The 18,712-nt window shown below is 42.9% G+C and overlaps 1 protein-coding gene across 5 annotated transcripts in view; it reads left to right on the top strand.

The window, feature by feature from the left end:
• The window catches only part of ZSWIM8 (zinc finger SWIM-type containing 8), an 80,448-nt gene that overhangs the window by 41,052 nt on the left and 20,684 nt on the right, over positions 1–18,712 (top strand). For all 5 annotated transcript variants that reach the window (XR_005558708.1, XM_039360038.1, XM_039360037.1 and 2 more), the window contains 12 exons: positions 1,278–1,479; positions 3,082–3,257; positions 4,970–5,969; positions 6,794–6,925; positions 7,509–7,688; positions 9,073–9,256; positions 10,170–10,268; positions 11,880–12,004; positions 14,328–14,562; positions 16,316–16,468; positions 17,480–17,702; positions 17,912–18,201. Coding sequence is in view for 4 of the 5 variants with exons in the window: in XM_039360038.1 (XP_039215972.1) it covers positions 1,278–1,479; positions 3,082–3,257; positions 4,970–5,969; positions 6,794–6,925; positions 7,509–7,688; positions 9,073–9,256; positions 10,170–10,268; positions 11,880–12,004; positions 14,328–14,562; positions 16,316–16,468; positions 17,480–17,702; positions 17,912–18,201 (2,999 nt within the window). In the remaining variant the exon portion in view is untranslated. The remainder of the gene's footprint in view (positions 1–1,277; positions 1,480–3,081; positions 3,258–4,969; positions 5,970–6,793; positions 6,926–7,508; positions 7,689–9,072; positions 9,257–10,169; positions 10,269–11,879; positions 12,005–14,327; positions 14,563–16,315; positions 16,469–17,479; positions 17,703–17,911; positions 18,202–18,712) is intronic.

Here is an 18,712-nt window from a genome sequence, read left to right as displayed (position 1 = left end):
GTGAGTGAACTGCTCGGTGATTTGCTGTGACCAATTTTGGAGGCATTTTTAGAGCCTTCTATTCTGTGTAATTTGCCACTAATAAGTCCTAATGTGACTTTAGTACTTGTCCAGTTTAAATGAACTGTTATTCTGCTTTTAACAGCATAAGGATGTAGACAAGAGTTCTGGAAACCAGTTTTGGAAGGTGGTCCTGGAAAGATAGCTGCTAAATCTCATCATTGGCCTATTTTATAGTTACGTAAAATGTTGGAGGAGCTTGTTTGAAATTTTAAGATTTGGTACGAATAGTATGTGGATGTGAATGTGTTCAAATTGAATCCTGGATGTAGATTTTATATAGTATTTTGATGCTGCAGTGTGTTCGGGGGGGAAGTGCTATGAGCAAAGCAGAAAATGGCTGTGTTGAGAATATAACTTACATTTTTCTTAAATCCCATCCACGTTATTTCACAACGTTGATGTTCTTTATGCAGCCCAGAGGGAAACTAATTTAAAAATAAAAAATAATAATTTTGATAAAATGCCTACATCAAACAACCTTTGAAGAAGAGCACTGAAGTGACACAAAAAAATTTGGTGGGAGGGAGTTGCCTTTTGTCCTTTTTTGGGTATTACTAAATCTTTTGTCCTTTTTTGTTGCTAATTGCGAAGTCGTGTCTGACCCATCGCGACCCCGTGGACAACGTTCCTCCAGGTCTTCCTGTCCTCTACCATCTTCTGGAGTCCATTTAAGCTCACGCCTACTGCTTCAGTGACTCCATTCAGCCATCTCATTCTCTGTTGTCCCCTTCTTCTATTGCCCTCCATCTTTCCCAGCATCGGGCTCTTCTCCAGGGAGTCCTTCCTTCTCGTTAGGTGGCCAAAGTACTTGAGTTTCAACTTCAGGATCTGGCCTTCTAAAGAGCAGTCGGGGTTGATCTCCTCTAGAACCGACCGGTTTGATCACCTTGCAGTCCAGGGGACTCGCAGGAGTCTTCTCCAGCACCAGAGTTCAAAGGCCTCCATTCTTTGGCGCTCAGCCTTTCTTATGGTCCAACTTTCACATCCATACATTGCAACTGGGAAAACCATGGCTTTGACTATATGTCCTTTTTTGGGGGGAGGGTATTACTAAATTATGTTAGACTCTTCCTGATTGGACAGATGGATCAATAAGATAAAATCTATAAAGAAGTCCCCTACATTCATAGTTTCATAAATAATTATCCAATGTTCAAGCATCAGTTTGAAGTTCTCCCTTCTCCTCCCCCCACCCGATTTTTCCAACTACCCAGTGATGTGAATTCCATGTACCTGTCCTCCACGGAACCCCCAGCTGCTGCTGAGTGGGCCTGCCTGTTACGCCCCCTAAGAGGAAGAGAACCTGAAGGCATATGGAACCTGCTTTCAATTGTTCGCGAAATGTTTAAGAGACGGGATACCAATGCAGCTCCTCTTCTGGAGATCCTGACAGACCAGTGTCTAACATATGAACAGGTATTATTTCCTTCGCTAAACAGATTCTCACAGAAACGTGTGTGGGATGGAATGCTCATGTTGCTTATCTAGAAATTTTTAAGGAACGTGAAGAATTAGACGAATGCCTAACACGGTGAACCTTTTAGAGACCGAGTGCCCAAAATTGGCCCTGCCCCTACTCCATCTTCTGCCGTGCCCCCATTCTGCCCCCACACCATCCGCCACCCCGCCTGCCCGCAGGGCCACTCACTGCCTCCAGGGCGCGCCACAGATCGCCAAGGCAGCTCAGCAGCGCCATGGTGGCCACGCCTTCTGCCCGCGCCCTGCAGCATCAACTGCGTGATGGGACGTGAGGGCAGAGTCTTGTCTACACTGCCTAGCTGCCATGTCCTTGGCTGCGCTGCTCCGCGTGGGCCATGCTCAGGGGCGACTCCTCCAGGGGGGCTGCTGGTGAGGAGGGGGTCATGGGGGGAGGTGAGGCTGGGGCAATGGCACATGTGCCCACAGAGAGGGCTCCGAGTGCCGCCTCTGGCACCCACCACTGGCCTAACAGTACAGTAATATAATGTTAGGTCAGAGGTGGCTATTCCACAGGCTATTGCACTCCTCCGAACACCCTCAATTTCCATTTCTAGAATTTAGCCATGTTTATTTTTTAAATGTGATTAGCCAAAAAAGAGGCAGTAATTGAAATACTATCTCTATAAGGCTCTATTGCAGGCACGTCAAACTTGCGACGTCACGCGACATATCAGGACTTTTTCCCTATTGCCGGCAATGGGGCGGGTGTGGTTTCGCCATGACGCATCCTGCAGTTGGACATGCCTGCTCCATTGCGTATATTTTCAGCCTATGTTTTTTTCTGTGATGGTGCTGTTTTTGGCTAAATAAAGCAGGAAATTGGTGTGTTTTTAGACTCATGGAGGCAAAGCACTGGTTTCTGGTCTCTAATCTCACAAGAGAGAGTGAAAAAATTCAATTCGATCCACTTGGGTTCATCAGCAGCAGTATAGCAATGAGATCATAAAAAGTGATAGTATTGCTCTGCGTTGCACTGACTAGTCAGATTGCACTTAGAATGTTGTGTCCAGTTCTGGTTCTTTCGGTATTTGAAGGACACTAAGGAACGGGAAATAATGCAGAGAAGATGGAGGGAAATTGTGAGGGGGTGAAGAGCTAAACCCTAAAATAAATGGTAAAATAACTTTTAACCTAAAGTTGAGATTGTTAAAGAGAGACATGATAGCAGTCTTCTAACATTTGATGGACTCTCATGGGAACAGGGTATGGCTTTATTCTCCATAACATTTGAAGGTAGAATAAAAATTGATGGATGGAAGCTGAACAGGAAGAATTTTTTTTTTGATTGTGATAGTTAAGAGTATGGATGTTCCACTGTATGAGATTTCCAAACATTACCTGGATATCCATTTGTCTGGGATGACCTGAGAATTTCTACCATGAGCAGATGGTAGAAGAGACTTCCAGTTCTGTGATTTATAATTCTCACACATATTTCTGACATAGTTAGAATGAGTTGAAGAATCATGTGCAGTCCCCTGGATTAAGAAAAAAATAAGTAAGTTTGAGCATCTGATACTCTGCTTCATTTGTCTACAGATAACTGGCTGGTGGTACAGTGTAAGGACATCTGCATCCCATAGTAGTGCAAGTGGACATACTGGCCGGGGCAATGGCCAGTCAGAAGTTGCTGCTCACGCTTGTGCAAGTATGTGTGACGAGATGGTGGTTCTTTGGAGACTTGCTGTCTTGGATCCAACCATCAGTCCTCATCGGTAGGTGCAACGTCTGAAAGTCCATAACAAAATTGATGAAAGTCTATTAATGGATATACTTGCCTATTATTTTTATTATAATGTTCATATCCAGCTTCTTTGCTTGACTGATCTTACTCCAGACATGGACAGGTATTACAACTTCATCGGTAGGTGCAACGTCTGAAAGTCCATAACAAAGTTGACATTGAAGAAAGTCTATTATTGGATATACTTGCCTATTATTTTTATCGTAACGTTCATATCCAGCTTCTTTGCTTGACTGATCTTACTCCAGACATGGACAGGTATTACAACTTTTGTGCCAGATTGCCACTTTAATCTGCGCGTTCTTGAGTTCGTGTTCTAACTATTCGTCCTTCAAATACGTAGTTATAATGAGTAGTACTGCATTCGCTCTCAAGTATTTTAAAATTTTAATTAAATATACCACCTTGGTTTTGAAGGCCTGTAACTTACAACTAACAGATTAGCAGAGTCTGGATATGGTCACTGTTCACAGTCCTGTTACCTTTTTAATAGAAACGACCACATGTATGAATGGGTTTGTTGGACATCTCTGAACTTGGTTGTTTTCTTGCAGATATTTCATAACCCAAACTAGATAACGTCATTAATGCTAGTGCATCATCAGACCACATGTATTATCTGCATCTTTTGTCAAAAGGATACATAGTGATGTACAAAAATATAGCCGTCATGTTCAAATTGTATGTTTCAATGAATTCTTAAGTAAGCAGCAGTTATTACAATTTCAGTATAATAAAGCATTAAGCATGATTTTTTTTGTTGAAATTTGAATGCATGCTTATTGTTTATGTGCAGTTATTTGCAAATTCAAGTTAAGAAAATAGTGAATTTGGCAGATGCAAAAATTTGGACAGCATTCCAGTCATTATTTTGTAACTCCTCAGTTTCAGATGTTTTTTTTTAGACAGCTAAGGTCTTGCTTGTGGATTTTTTCCCCCACTTGTCCTTGCACAATCCTTCTGTGAAATATTCCTACTTTTCCCAGGATGCATTGAACCACACAGTGAAATCTGTTCCCCCACAGATTTTCAATAATTTCATATCTGGGGACAGTGCAAGTATGACAACAATTTGAAAGGTACCTCCAAAATAGAACATGAAGAATTTTTAGGGGAAAAAAGATAGTGTTTTTGGAATGACTTGAACAATCCTCACTTTTCAATTTTGTGAAAATTTGTGGGGAGACATCAAACATGGAGCATATGCAGTGGGACCTGAAAATATTTCCTTTGAATTTCTTTGCCAAATACAATAGACCAAGGGTAGGCAAGCTTGGCTCTTTTATGAGGCGTGGACTTCAACTCCCAGAATTCCTGAGCCAGCATGGCTGGCTCAGGAATTCTGGGAGTTGAAGTCCACGCCTCATAAAAGAGCCAAGGTTGCCTACCTCTGCAATAGACTGTATAGGCAGTTAATTAAACTGCCGCTAGGATCAATGTTAAGGATTTTCAAGGGAGCTTTGATTATTTGAGGCTTTTTTCTGTGACATAAAAATGAAATAAAAGTATGAAGTGTATTAGAATATTAGAGTTCTGATAAGACATGAACCCTATACCGATGAAGGAAAAACGTAAGTGTACTAGATCAACAAGAAATTAAATGTGCAAACAGTAAATTTTGACTTTTTGCTTTTAATAGGTCACTTTTGCTTCTTACTTGTTCCTTTCCTTCCATAATGCTAGGCGAAGGGACTTGTGCACACAGCTAAGGCAGTGGCAGTTGAAGGTAATAGACAATGTCAAAAGAGGGCAGCATAAGAAGTCTCTTGAGAAGCTATTCCATGGATTCAAGCCAGCTGTGGAAGCTTGCTATTTCAATTGGGAGGAGGCGTATCCTATCCCAGGCATCACCTACAGCAGTGCTGACAAAAAGAACTCTTTTTGTTGGGTCAAGGCCATCCAGCAGAGGAACTGCAGGCCACCGTGTATAGAAAATTTTTCCGATGGAGGGAGAAGCCACGGGACAGATGCCATGGGGACTTGTTTGCAGCTGGGAGACCGGTCACGCCTGGCGTCTCAGGAGCCAGCTGTGCGCCCCAAAGAACTTATTGGGAAACGGAAAGTGGTGTCCGAAGGCCCCCAGCGGGTTCTGAGAAGACTTTCAGCGGAAGGGGACAAAGCTTCCTATAAAACAACCGTGAACAAGGGCAAGCTTCCGGTGGGAAAGAACCTAGCCAGCAAACATGGCGGGAAGCGTCGTATGAGCAGCGAGGACAGTTCTTTGGAGCCGGACTTGGCCGAGTTGACTTTAGATGACAGTAGTTTGGCTCTCGGAGCAGAGGCAAGCAACACCTTCAGCTTCACAGACAGCCCGCTGAGCAGAAGCTACAGAGATAACTTTGAGGATGAAGGTGGGGTGTATTTCTCTGAGGCAGCCGAGCCTGCCCACAGAAGCAGTCCTTCCACCAAGAAGCTTTCCAAGGAACCCGTGGAGGAAGTGGGCAGCGGAGACGATGATCTCCACGGCCCGGATGAAAGTAGCGCCGGGGTATGTCCCAAGCCAAAACAGGTGGAGGAAAATGGTGCTGCTGGAGGAGAAGAGGAAGAAGATGACTATCAAGTATATTATTTAAACACCCAGGAGGTGGCTAAGGAAGAAGATGAGAAAGCAGAGGGTGGGATTGAAGAAGAGCAGGACATGTTCGCTGGAATAAAACCCTTGGAGCAAGAAAACCGAATGGAGGTAGGCCTTGTAAGCTCCTGACTCATCCGCCCACTTTACTTTAGGCTCCTCTAGTATATGTTCCTTACTGGGAAGAATGAAAAAACATTTATTATGTAGCAGCGAAGGACGATTAAATTAAGATAACTTTATAAAGAATATTTGTATCAATATGGATAATTTATTCCGCGTATCAACATTTATCTGTAGCACTTGATCATGAAAAAAGGAATAGAACGTAATTCAGGCATATTTTGCATCATCATAATAATACGTAGCATACTGTGTTTTGCCAGTAGCCGTTTTGACAAGACTGTAGGATTAATGTTACACGAAAGGTGCAAAATTTGGTAGTAGAATGCAGAGGTTCTGAATTGCATCTGCATTTCCAAATGGATCTTGCACCACTGAACTTCTGTTTGAGATTTTAAGCTATCAGTCAGACTACAAAGCATCGAGCATGGGGATCATATAAGGCAGCATCCTGTGTTTATCTCAGTTTGTTTCTTGCCTCACATTAAGCACCTTTCCTGTGTTGGACCTGAAGAATTGCACACTCCAAATGTGGTGCAGGTAGGAGTTTGGTAATGGAGTGCAAGGAATGTTGGGCATTTCTCACAAGGGGATTTGGAGAAAGTTGACTTATTTTTTTAATTGTGATATGCTTATTGGAAGACTTAACTAGCAATGTAGTTGTAACCTGTTTCTCATTGGGGAATGGCAAGAAGGGATGCCATGAGCTTCAGCAGTGAAATTCCTAGGCCCACAAGACTAAGAACTGAGAGAAAAGAAAGCAAGAATTAGACTGGCTTTTTTTTTTTTTTGCTGCAATTCTCAATTTACAGGTCCTGTTTGCCTGCGCAGAGGCTCTTCACGCACACGGCTATAGCAGCGAAGCGTGCCGTCTCACTGTTGAACTTGCAAAAGACTTGCTGGCTAATCCTCCTGATCTCAAAGTGGAGCAACCCCCAACCAAGGTATAATGCTGGTGGGAAACGTAGTTTAAATGGAAAGACCAGGGTTGGACAGTAGCTAGTAGGAGATTCAGACGCGTGTGGGTTGCCGTGGATGATGTTAATGCGACAATAACTGTAAACCTTCACTTTGAAGCATCAGTTGATAATTATGTTGTGATATTTTGAGATAATTGACTCCATTCCTTTTGACGTGTGTTCTCCTTTGTACGTCTTCTTCCTCTGTTGTAATCCTTTCTGTCCAATCTCTCCATCTCCACTCTGATGGGGGGGGGGAACATCAGGACAGCTGCAGAACAACCTCTACTGACTATAATGGTCGGTGTGTGTGTGTGTGTGTGTGTGTGTGTGTGTGTGTGTGTGTGTTTGTGTGTGTGTGTTGGACTAGAAAACCTCTCAGGTCCCTTTCAGCCCTATGATTCTATGTTCTATGCCAGGGGTAGGCAACCTTGGCTCTTTTATGACTCGTGGACTTCAACTCTCAGAATTCCTGAGCTAGCCATGCTGAGGGGAAAGGGGGAGGTTTCCAAGCTGAGCTTGAATATTCTTCGTCAATATTCACTAATTCTAATACTCCATCCCACAGGGAAAGAAGAATAAAGTATCTACCAGCAAACAGACTTGGATAGCAACCAACACTTTATCCAAAGCTGCTTTTCTACTGACTGTACTGAGTGAACGGCAAGAATATCACAATCTAGCTTTCCAGATTGGCATGTTTGCTCTGGAGTTACAGAGGCCGCCAGCATCTACCAAGGCCCTGGAGGTATGTATAGGATGGCTTGGCGGGTGAGGGTGGGGGAGATTGCATACCTAGAGAATCCTGAAGATAATGAAACGTTATATCATTAATGAAACTGACTGAGGTTTTGGTTTTGTCTCTCTAGTTCTATCTAGGTTCAACTTGTTTGACTGAAAGAATTTCTCACCTAAACTCTAGTTAAAAAACTTGTTGTTTTTGTTAGTTGCGAAGTCATGTCTGACCCATCGCGACCCCATGGACAACGTTCCTCCAGGCCTTCCTCTCCTCTACCATCTTCTGGAGTCCATTGAAGCTCACGCCTACTGCTTCAGTGACTCCATCCAGCCACCTCATTCTCTGTCGTCCCATTCTTCTGTTGCCCTCAATCTTTCCCAGCATTAGGCTCTTCTCCAAGGAGTCCTTCCTTCTCATTAGGTGGCCAAAGTATTTGAGTTTCAACTTCAGGATCTGGCCTTCTAAAGAGCAGTCAGGGTTGATCTCCTCTAGGACTGACCGGTTTGAGCGCCTTGTAGTCCAGAGGACTTGCAGGAGTCTTCTCCAGCACCATAGTTCAAAGGCTTTGGTGCTCAGCCTTTCTTATGGTCCAACTTTCACATCCATACATTGCAACTGGGAAGACCATGGCCTTGACTATACGTACTTTTGTTGGCAGGGTGATGTCTCTGCTTTTTAGTGTTAAAAAACTAGTATGCATTTTTTGTAAGAATAGTGTTAAGACAGAGTGACTTTTTTCTACAGTGCACAGTGATACAGTATAGGTAGTCTTTAACTTATGGCCACAATTGGGACTAGAAAATTTGTTGTTGAGGTGGTCATTAAGTCAGACATCACGTGACCCATGACCTTCTCTTCTGCCTTCCCCATTGACTTCGCTTGCCAGCAAATGGCAATCACATAACTGCAAGATATTGCAGTTGTCATAAATGCAAGCCAGTGGCCAAGTACCCAGATTGCAATTACGTGCTCACAGGGACATTGTGATGGTCATAAGTGTGAGGACCAGTTGTAAGTTACTTTTTACACTGCCATCAAGCAGTCGCTAAATCATAAATCAAGGACTACTTGTATTGGTTTTGGTACAATCTGTTAGCTGGTTATTTTGTTTAGTTTCCAAAATGTGCAGTTCCAGCTGCATATTCTTCACAGACTTACGTAGACTTGTATATGGCTCTGCAGAGGATCATGGATTGAGTTTAGTCCCCAAAGTTAGAGAATTTCTTGGCAGCCATTACTGGATTAAAAAACAGCCCTCTCAGCCTGAGGCAAGGATTCTTGCGCATCACTAAAAGCATTCTTTCTTAATGTTATTATCCAGTCTTTGTGTATAATAATGCATTTGTTAAAATGAAAGCCTTGTGCGCATTTCTCCCTGATCCATATCACACAGGTCAAGCTGGCTTACCAGGAGTCTGAAATCGTGGCCTTGTTGAAGAAGATCCCACTTGGTTCTAGCGAGATGAATACTATTCGGGGGAGAGCCGAAGAGCTGAGGGAAGGAACCCTGTGTGATTACCGCCCTGTCCTGCCTCTCATGCTCGCTAGCTTCATATTTGATGTCTTATGTGCTCCAGGTAAAACCCCTGCATGTTTACCCAAGAGAGAGCCCCTTGAGCAAAGGAGTAACAATGATGGTTTGCTTGTCCCTCAGCACTTTCAGTGCAATTTCCACTGTCCACTCATTTATGTGGGTTGGTTCTTGTGTCCATGAGAACTTCGTGTTTTCTGTAAGGTTAAAAAAATATACCTACTACACTTGATTTAGATGCTCACATGTGAAGGAGCTGTGGAGGTCCTGAACGTAGCCTTAATCACAAAGCTTGGAAGTATGCAATTAGCCTATCTAAATAGGGGATTGTCAATCAGTCTTTAAAACTTGATTAACTACCGGTATGTCCTAATGTTACCCATTGACAGCTCTCCTATAAATTACTCTCCAGAAACTTTGGGGTACAAAGTAATTTATCCCTGTTGCTGGCCTGGAACTGATGGGAGTCAAAGTATTTAGTGGGCACCAGGGGAGACAAGATTGTTTAATTTATAGGTGTTATGTCCAGCTTCTTAAAGCAGATGGTCAGTTTTTCAGTGACTACTTGCTGAATTTTTAGTACAGGTTTTTTTTTTTTTTCAGATAAAGCACCAAACTAGACCATATTTTACAGCTCTGAGGAAGCCAAAACAGTGCACAATTCCTTGTGGTGACTGTAATCCTCTTTTCATTCTGAATTACCAGCTGTGCCATGTGTTAAATGACAATTAGAGTTGTACAAAAAAAAAAAAAGAATGTTCTCGGGAGGATAAAATGTCTCAACTTGGTATTGAGGTCTGACTTTTTGTACTGACCTTGCAAGAAAATTTTATCATGTTGGTTTAACGGTAGCAATATTGTACAGTTGTTAAAATACAATATTTGCACTAGTTTTCTTTACCAGTCCAGTCAATGTTCATTCCCTGTAGAGCTAATTAATATCTCTGTTCCTGTCCTAGTGGTTTCTCCTACAGGGTCAAGACCCCCAAGCCGTAATTGGAACAATGAAATGCCTGGAGATGAAGAACTTGGCTTTGAGGCAGCCGTGGCAGCACTTGGTGAGTGCTTAATTTTTTCCTCTGCTCCTATAATTTGAAAAAAGATCCTGCCCATGTCATGTAATAATCTGAATGTCAACACTGCTAACATCGGGTGTTCTTGCTTTGACAATATATGGAGATGCAGCCATTTTTCTTCTTATGTTTTACTCTTAGAATTAGAGTTAGAATTAGATGGTATTGGGGGGGGAGGAGGAGGAGGAATGGACATGGGAGTTTAGTTAGACATAACCAGTGCGAGAACCAAGGTTTTTTTGAAATAAGAGATGATAAGAAATGGCGGGCTGGAGAACTGGAGGGAAAGCCTGCATTTCAAACTAATCGGAGAATGTGATTTATGACAGTTAATTGGAGGAGGGAATTGTGCTTTGATACTATGTGCTCAGGGAAGGGGAATTCAGATTTTGGCTTTGCCTGTGTACGTGCCGATGCTATGCTACTCGGATAAAGATTCTTTAAGGTAAACAATGCCTCGAAGTTCCTGGAAGAGTTTCATCTGTCGGAACCATGACACTGAATTTACACAGAAGTTGAATTCTCTTCTTGCATCACCTAAATAGAAGTGAAATAATGAAAAGCCCTGGGCACCATAGCTGATACTTTTTTTAAATGAAATCTAAAGATTTATAAAGAATATCTGTATCAATACTGATAATTTATTCTGTGTATCAACATTTATCGGTAGCCCTTGATCATGAAAAAAGGAATACAATGTAATTCAGGCATATTTTGCATAATAATAATAATAATAATAATAATAATAATAATAATAATAATAATAATAATAATAATATGTAGCATACTGTGTTTTGTCAGTAGCCATTTTGAGAAGACTGTAGGATTGCCCTAGTACAGGGGTGTCAAAACTCAATTTCATTGAGGGCCGCATCAGCACTGCAGTTGCCCTTGGGGGGCCGGGTAGGTGTGGCCAGGGTGGGTGCAGCTTACTGGGTGGGCGTGGAGGGAGTGGGTATGGCCTACTGGGTGGGCATGGCCAGTTCTACATTGTTTGCGCCAATGGTGCTTATGGGGGCCTGGGCAGGAGTGGGACAGATCTGAGGGTTTCTGGCAGAAGAGGGTAGAACCAGGGTAAGTGCCAAGGCATGGTTCACTGGAGGAGCCTTACTGTTCCTCTCAGGCCATGTGGGAGGGGGCTGGATGGTGGTGTTGTCTGCCTAGAGCCCTGGGCAGCAGAGGTCAAATGCCAGCCTGGCCCTTGAGCACCTGTGGCACCAAGCCCAGCCCCATTTCCCCAAGGGGGTGCCCAGCTGCACTTACCTCCTCCTCAAGGCTGCTGCTGCTGTGCTTGCTCTCCTTAGCCAGGTTCTTCCTGATGGGTACCAGGGCAAAGTCAGAGGGAGACTGAATGCGTTTCAGCATAGATGGCCACCACAAAATTGTACATTGGCTCCTGGCTGGCCGGCCAGCCGGCCTGGGCCAAGGCAGTGGGGGCCGTTCCCTCACTGTTTCCAGGATGGCTTCGCGGGCCACATGAAACCACTTCGCGGGCCGCATCCGGCCCCCGGGCCTTGTGTTTGACATGTCTGCCCTAGTAGGGCTCTTTTAGTATTTACATAAAGTAGGGCATCATTCTTGAATTCTGCTTTGCAGGCATGAAAACAACAGTGAGTGAAGCAGAGCATCCTCTCCTGTGTGAAGGTACCCGAAGAGAGAAAGGAGATCTAGCTTTAGCCCTGATGATCACTTACAAGGATGATCAGTCTAAACTCAAAAAAGTAAGTTATTTTTAGAAATGTTTAGAAGCAGAACATCTTTAGTTCGTTTTTAAATAACTAAACTTTTCAGAGTTTGCTTGGAAACGAACTAACACTTGCAGGACCAAGATTTGAAATACCGTTTGATGCGTACACGTGAGAGAGAGAGGGTGGATGCTGTGTGTGTTGCCCCTGTGTGTTTCCCTGTAATGCACCTGTATGTTTCTGTGTGCATGTGTATTTTGGGAAGCACAGGGTGAGAAATAGAATGTCTACTTTGATCACAAGACCACGAAAAGGGTGCTTAGAACGGAAGAGTTAGCAACTTCTACTAAACTTATGGCCAAATAATGTCCTTGCAATCTTTTGCAGCCATCAGATTGGTTTGGCCTATGTTCCTTTTATTTTTTTCCCGTTGCACCCAAAAGCTATCCCAGTGGTGGCAAACCTATGGCAAGCGTGCGGGACTCGCTGTGGGCATGCGCGCCTCGCTCTTTGGCTAGGTTTTCACAGGAAAAAGTCATTTCTCAAGCCCCTTCCTAGTCAAAACAAGCCTCTGGATCGAACACGCTGTTTTCAGCTTTGAATTATATCCAATCTGACACCAGAAACAGACTAACAGATGACCTGAGTGCTGCATGTATTGCTCTCAAACTTACAAAGTATAAGCCAAGGTTAGACAAATTATCAGCATGCATACAACAGCAAAAATTACATTAATTGTTCAAAAGCATGCCAAATGCAAACTTTTACCTTTCAGTAAAAAGTTGCTGGTATCATTGAAAGCTTTGTTACTGTGTTTTTCTTTTAAGACAAAAGATGTTAATGTATGAGTTGTTTTTTCTAAACCAAAACCTCAGTATTCAGATTAAATTGCCGGGTTGCCACTTTGCAATAAATAAGTGGCTTTTGGGTTGCAGTTTGGGCACTCGGTCTCTAAAAGGTTCGTCATCACTGAGCTATCCTATTGGTAGGAAAAGTCTGTATTTCCTTTCCATAATTTATTTCCAGTACTCTATTAATATGGATGGGAAAGATGGAGGGCAAGAGAAGAAGGGGACGACAGAGAATGAGGTGGCTGGATGGAGTCACTGCAGCAGTAGGCATGAGCTTAAATGGACTCCGGAAGATGGTAGAGGACAGAAAGGCCTGGAAGAACGTTGTCCATGGGGTCGCGAGGGGTTGGACATGGCTTCGCAGCTAACAACAACATTAATATGGAAAGAAGAAAGAGAACAAAAAAAAGTGAAGGAGTGATTAGCTCAGTCTACACCAGGCACTTAATGGATCCACTGGGTTTTCAAGAGAGTATTGGAGTTTCTGAGATCTGGTAAGCAGTTTGATCAAGATCCATTGGAACAGGAGAGCAACAAGGGAACTTGCACTGGAGTGGCCTCTCACAGAACTGCTGCAGTTCCTTACTTTCCAGAGTAGCTCATGGAAATGAAGAACAGATAACCAGAGCATTATTGGAGGGGAAAACTCGTCAGGAATCTAACTGGACCCTGGCAATGAGTGGCCAAAGGGACATACTTTGCTGCTCTTACTGTATTTGCTGAATGTTATCCAGCAGCCCTTTCTAGGACAACATTTTCCCTTTTAAGGAATGTCAGTTGCCAAGAATATCTGAAGGGTCACCATGAAGCATTCTTGCAATTGTTGGCAAATAAAATTGCTTAGACTTAGAGTCTGGAAAACACTCGCTGCCCAATGTGCTATACCCAGGACCTAATAACGATGATGATATGTGTGGGTTTATTATTTTTGAGGAAGCTGACTTTCATTTTGTTATCTGTCCAGAGCCTTTGAGAATAGACTGCACGCCAATATAATAAAAAAATTAAATCTTTTTCTTAAGTCAAGGGCATAGTCTGGGGACAACTAAATTGGAATTCTTATCAAGATAGAAGACGAGTGTTTTTAAATATTGAGATTTGCAGTAGTGAATTAATGTGCTGTAAGGTTAAATTTAAATTTAATTCCATATACTTTTGCCTTATGTTTCTTTCTTCTGATCCTGCAAGAATTTGAAGGACAGTCCTTAGCCCTAAAAAATTTGGGGAAGGCTTAATTGGAGAAAAACGAATGCGTTCAAGGACACAAAAAAAGTCTCTGCCTTATGTTATAAATTACATTAATGTAACTAAGTAAGCCAATTTGCCTGAATTTGTGCAATAAACTGACTCATTTCGTTTCATGTGTATCCATGAGAATTTAGCCTCATGCCTATCATTTGAACTGAGTGCTTTCTGATTTTAGGTGAAATTTGACTATGCCACATTATCCCTTCCATTTGTTTAGTTCCAATAGTAACCTCTGCATTCTCCTGTTCCGTGTTTTGTAGATTTTAGATAAGCTGCTGGACAGGGAAAGCCAGACCCACAAGCCTCAAACTCTGAGTTCCTTTTACTCATCCAGCAAACCTACAGTACCCAATCAGAAATCTCCTTCCAAACATGCTACCCAATCAGCTGCGCCCATGCAGCATCTCCCAGGAACATCTGTGGCACAGCAGACAGGTGTGCCACCTGCAGTCCAAAGCAATCCTTCCGAACCCTTTATGGAGAAGACTACCCAAGGTATGGACAACTGTTTCCCAGGACACCCACTGCTCTCTTCTCGTGACCAGAAGGGATAGGAAATAAGAAGCCTAGGAATGAAGGGAGACCTATTTGAGGATTTAAAGGCACTGGTATGGAAACCTGCCTGGCAAAAAAAAGAAAGTCAGAGTTAGGTTTAAAAATGGGACTCTTTCCTTTTGTTTTTTTTTTTCTTTCTCCTTCTCCTTCTCTTCTTTTGATGATGGAATAGCTTAAAATTCCATTTAACGGGTTAAGGAGACTTTTAGAGATACTGATTCATTTAATATTTAGGACCTAGATTTATAATGGAAACGAAAATTAATTGTTAGATTATAGTTTTGACTTGTAATATGGAAATGGGTTTGTGACACTGAAAGATATTTTATTAGCAGATGAGGAGCTATCAGGACGAGAAATAGAATATATTTGTGAAATAAAGTAAGAATCTAATTTTCGGAATAATATGTGTATTCTAGACACGATAATTACTTGGTAATGAAATGAAGAAAATTAGGGTTACCCGAAGTTTAATTATTATGGTTATTAATGGCTAAATTGGAACATGGTAATTGGAATTAAGTAAAACTTACAAAAGAGGATTTGGATATGTATAAGTAAAATTTTACTGATAAATGTATTGATTGATTGAGCTCTATCTAGAAATGTATTAACTTGAATATGATATAAAAATTAAGGGAAATAGAGAGGGATCTTTTAATGAGGTAACCTGAGATATATATGAATGATTCTGTTATTGGATTTTTGATTACCCTATCACGAGGGTGTCACACTCAATTTCATTGAGGGCCGCATTAGCATTGTGGTTGCCCTCGGGGGGCTGGGTGGATGTGGCCAGGGTGGGTGCAGCCTACTGGGTAGGTGTGGCCTACTGGGTGGGCATGGCCAGCTGTACATCGTTTGCGTCAAGGGTGCCTGTGGGGGCCTGGGCAGGAGTGGGACAGATCTGAGGGTCTCTGGCAGAAGGGGGTGGGACCGAGGCAAGCGCCAAGGCATGGTCCATTTCTTCATTCCTCACAAAGGGTGACACCTCCCCAGCATGCACCCAGGGGGTGGGGCCAACACGGCAGGGTCTGGTTCCTCACTGTTTCCAGACTGCCTTGTGTAGCTAAGACTGAATGTGTTTCAGCATAGATGGCCACCACAAAATTGTACATTGGCTCCCAGCCAGCCTGGGCCAGGGCCAAGGCAGCGGGGGCCATTCCCTCACTGTTTCCAGGATGGCTACGCAGGCCACATGAAACCACTTTGTGGGCCACATGCGGACCCCGGGCCTTGTGTTTGACATGTCTGCCCTATCACCACGCTGCTTCCTCATTACTTGGATGTAAAAATTGAAAAATTAATCAAACTTGTTTTTTTTTTTTTTTACAAAAAAAGGAAATAAAAAACCATTTTTTTTCTTGACATAGAAGCTTCAGTCTTGTGGTTACCTGAAAGTTTTCAGTTACAGCTTTTCTTGAAACGTTTGTCTGCCATTTGCTGTATAATAATTCCAAAAAGAAGTTTTGCTTTTCTTATTTTTAGGAAACCTTTTCCAACTGCAGTATTCATTTACAGTTTTTCCCATTTGGGAATAGGGAGACCGAATCAGCCTATGAATATCTATCCCGGATTTTTATCTGTCAATATTTCTGTAGGAAAGGAACTGAGCCTTGGAACAGATCCTTGTTTGCAAATGCTCTTTTTCTTTCCTCTTGCTGCCCTTCTAAGTGACCTTTGTCTTCTCCAGAGAACCCTCAGAGATCCCCTTGTGATCCACCTGTGGAGTCCAGTATCTTAAAGCAAGAAGGGAAAGTTCCCAGCCGTATAGCTCTTGGAAGTAGAGGGGGCTACAATGGAAGATGCTGGGGTTCGCCAGTCAGACAGAAAAAGAAACACACAGGTAACTTGGGGCTGGACCTCACAACTCTGCTATTGGGTGAAGACCTGTGATGGTTCAGAGGTTTCTGCAAGTGGGGACAGCATTAAGGCAAAGATTGCCAACCAGAGGGAAATATACAGGGTCAAGCTTGTCTCTTGTTTATTTCCGTATGCCAAAATGGGAGAGAATTCTTCGATAAGCATTTTCATTCCTCGGTAACTGATGTAACACTTTGCAAATCAGGGCAGTATAATGACCTGTAATGCTTCCTAATAGGACAGAATTTAAATTGGAGCCTTCAGAAGCTCTCAAACAAATGGTGTCAGTTTTCTAGTTTCTGATTTAAACTTTCTGTTCTGTACAGTAATGGTCAAACTTGTGGAAACCTTTTAGGAAAAGTGTACGGTAGAAACGCCACCTTTGGTTAAGTTTCCACCAATTTTTCTTCTAATTTCTTTATAACTGTAGCCTTGTTCACTTCGTAATACTATTTTACATCGCTTTCTGGGCAACCAATTAACTCTTTGCACCATGACTTTAATTTTATTACGTTTTACAAGCTCACTAAATGAAAGGAAAAAAAAACCCAACCAACCAACATCAGTAACAGGACATGATCTGATTGGCTCATTGCCAAAACAAGATGACACCCGATTGGCTCTCTAAACACTCATGCTCATTGGCTACAATCAGATGGAGAAAAGCTCCCCGATATCAACCTGAGCAAGTTGTGCTTCCTTTTTCTGGTTATTTGGCTATACCTTTTCATAGAATAGAGCACAGATAATTGAACAAACTTTGTTGCATTACGTTCTTGATTGAATTATCTTTCCATTGATCTATAATTTTATGGTACTCTCCCCCAAAAAAGTGGTGTTATTAGTCATCAAACCTCAAAAACACACTTTTCCCAAAAGGGTTCCACAATTTTGGTCATTACTGTATATTGAAAAAAATTAGATGGTATTCCATATTATGGTCTGATTATTTTGTGCCCTCTAAGCTTGCTTACCTGTTCTCTTTGCCTTGCAGGAATGGCAAGCATTGACAGCAGTGCCCCGGAAACCACCTCTGACAGTTCCCCTACCCTCAGTCGGCGCCCCCTGCGAGGGGGCTGGGCAACTACCTCCTGGGGCCGGGGACAGGACAGCGATAGCATCAGCAGTTCTTCCAGTGATTCCTTGGGTTCCTCTTCTTCGAGTGGAAGTCGAAGGGCCAGTGGAGGGGCACGTGCAAAGACCGTGGAGGTTGGGAGGTGGGTGCTGCTGCTCATCTAGAATTGTGCGTTTATGGTACAAACGTTTCCTGGCTCTGACCTGCATTTAGCCTAAGAAAGAGTCTCTAAAGCAGGGAGAGGCTTAGTCAGAAATGGGAGCTTTATTATCTTTTGGAGGTATCTCAAGAGTATTTTATTTGGGTTTCATTTCAACTTGTCTAACGGCTGTGTTATTTTTCTTTCTGCAGATACAAGGGCAGGCGACCGGAGAGCCATGCCCCCCACGTCCCAAATCAGCCCTCGGAGGCAGCTGCTCACTTTTATTTTGAGTTGGCCAAGACAGTTCTCATTAAGGCTGGGGGAAACAGCAGCACCTCCATTTTCACCCACCCGTCTTCTAGCGGTGGCCACCAAGGGCCTCATCGTAACCTTCACCTCTGCGCCTTTGAAATTGGACTCTATGCATTGGGACTGCACAACTTTGTCTCGCCAAACTGGCTCTCTCGGACTTATTCCTCCCACGTCTCTTGGATCACAGGTGGGAATAGCATCCGCTTGAGCTGTTCCACACAAGATATCTGTCTTATTTTTAAGAAGCCCTTCCGTGTGGCTTCCTTCTATAACCAGTAGTGCTCTGGAAGTCTTATCAGTAGTCTCCTAGCACAATTTTACAACATAGGAAGGGCTGCAGAGTAGGAAAAGTTCTAAGTAACAGCTGTTATATCCCCTTTTTTATCCTTTTGCTGGAGGTTATATTGCACAGTGGAAAAAAGCATTCATTACTCCATTCACAGCTATAGCTTTGTTGTTGTTATTAGTTGCAAAGTCGTGTCCGACCCATCGCAACCCCATGGACAACATTCCTCCAGGCCTTCCTGTCCTCTACCATCTTCTGGAGTCCATTTAAGCTAACGCCTACTGCTTCAGTGACTCCATCCAGCCACCTCATTCTCTGTCGTCCCCTTCTTCTATTGCCCTCAATCTTTCCCAGCATTAGGCTCTTCTCCAGTGAGTCTTTCCTTCTCATTAGGTGGCCAAAGTACTTGAGT

The sequence above is a fragment of the Crotalus tigris genome, unplaced genomic scaffold, assembly GCF_016545835.1.
Source record: "Crotalus tigris isolate CLP2741 ecotype Arizona unplaced genomic scaffold, ASM1654583v1 scf7180000019147.1630427, whole genome shotgun sequence".
Classification (NCBI taxonomy): Eukaryota; Metazoa; Chordata; class Lepidosauria; order Squamata; family Viperidae; genus Crotalus; species Crotalus tigris.
Note: the sequence above shows the minus strand (reverse complement) of the source record. Positions and strands in the feature narration are given on the sequence as shown.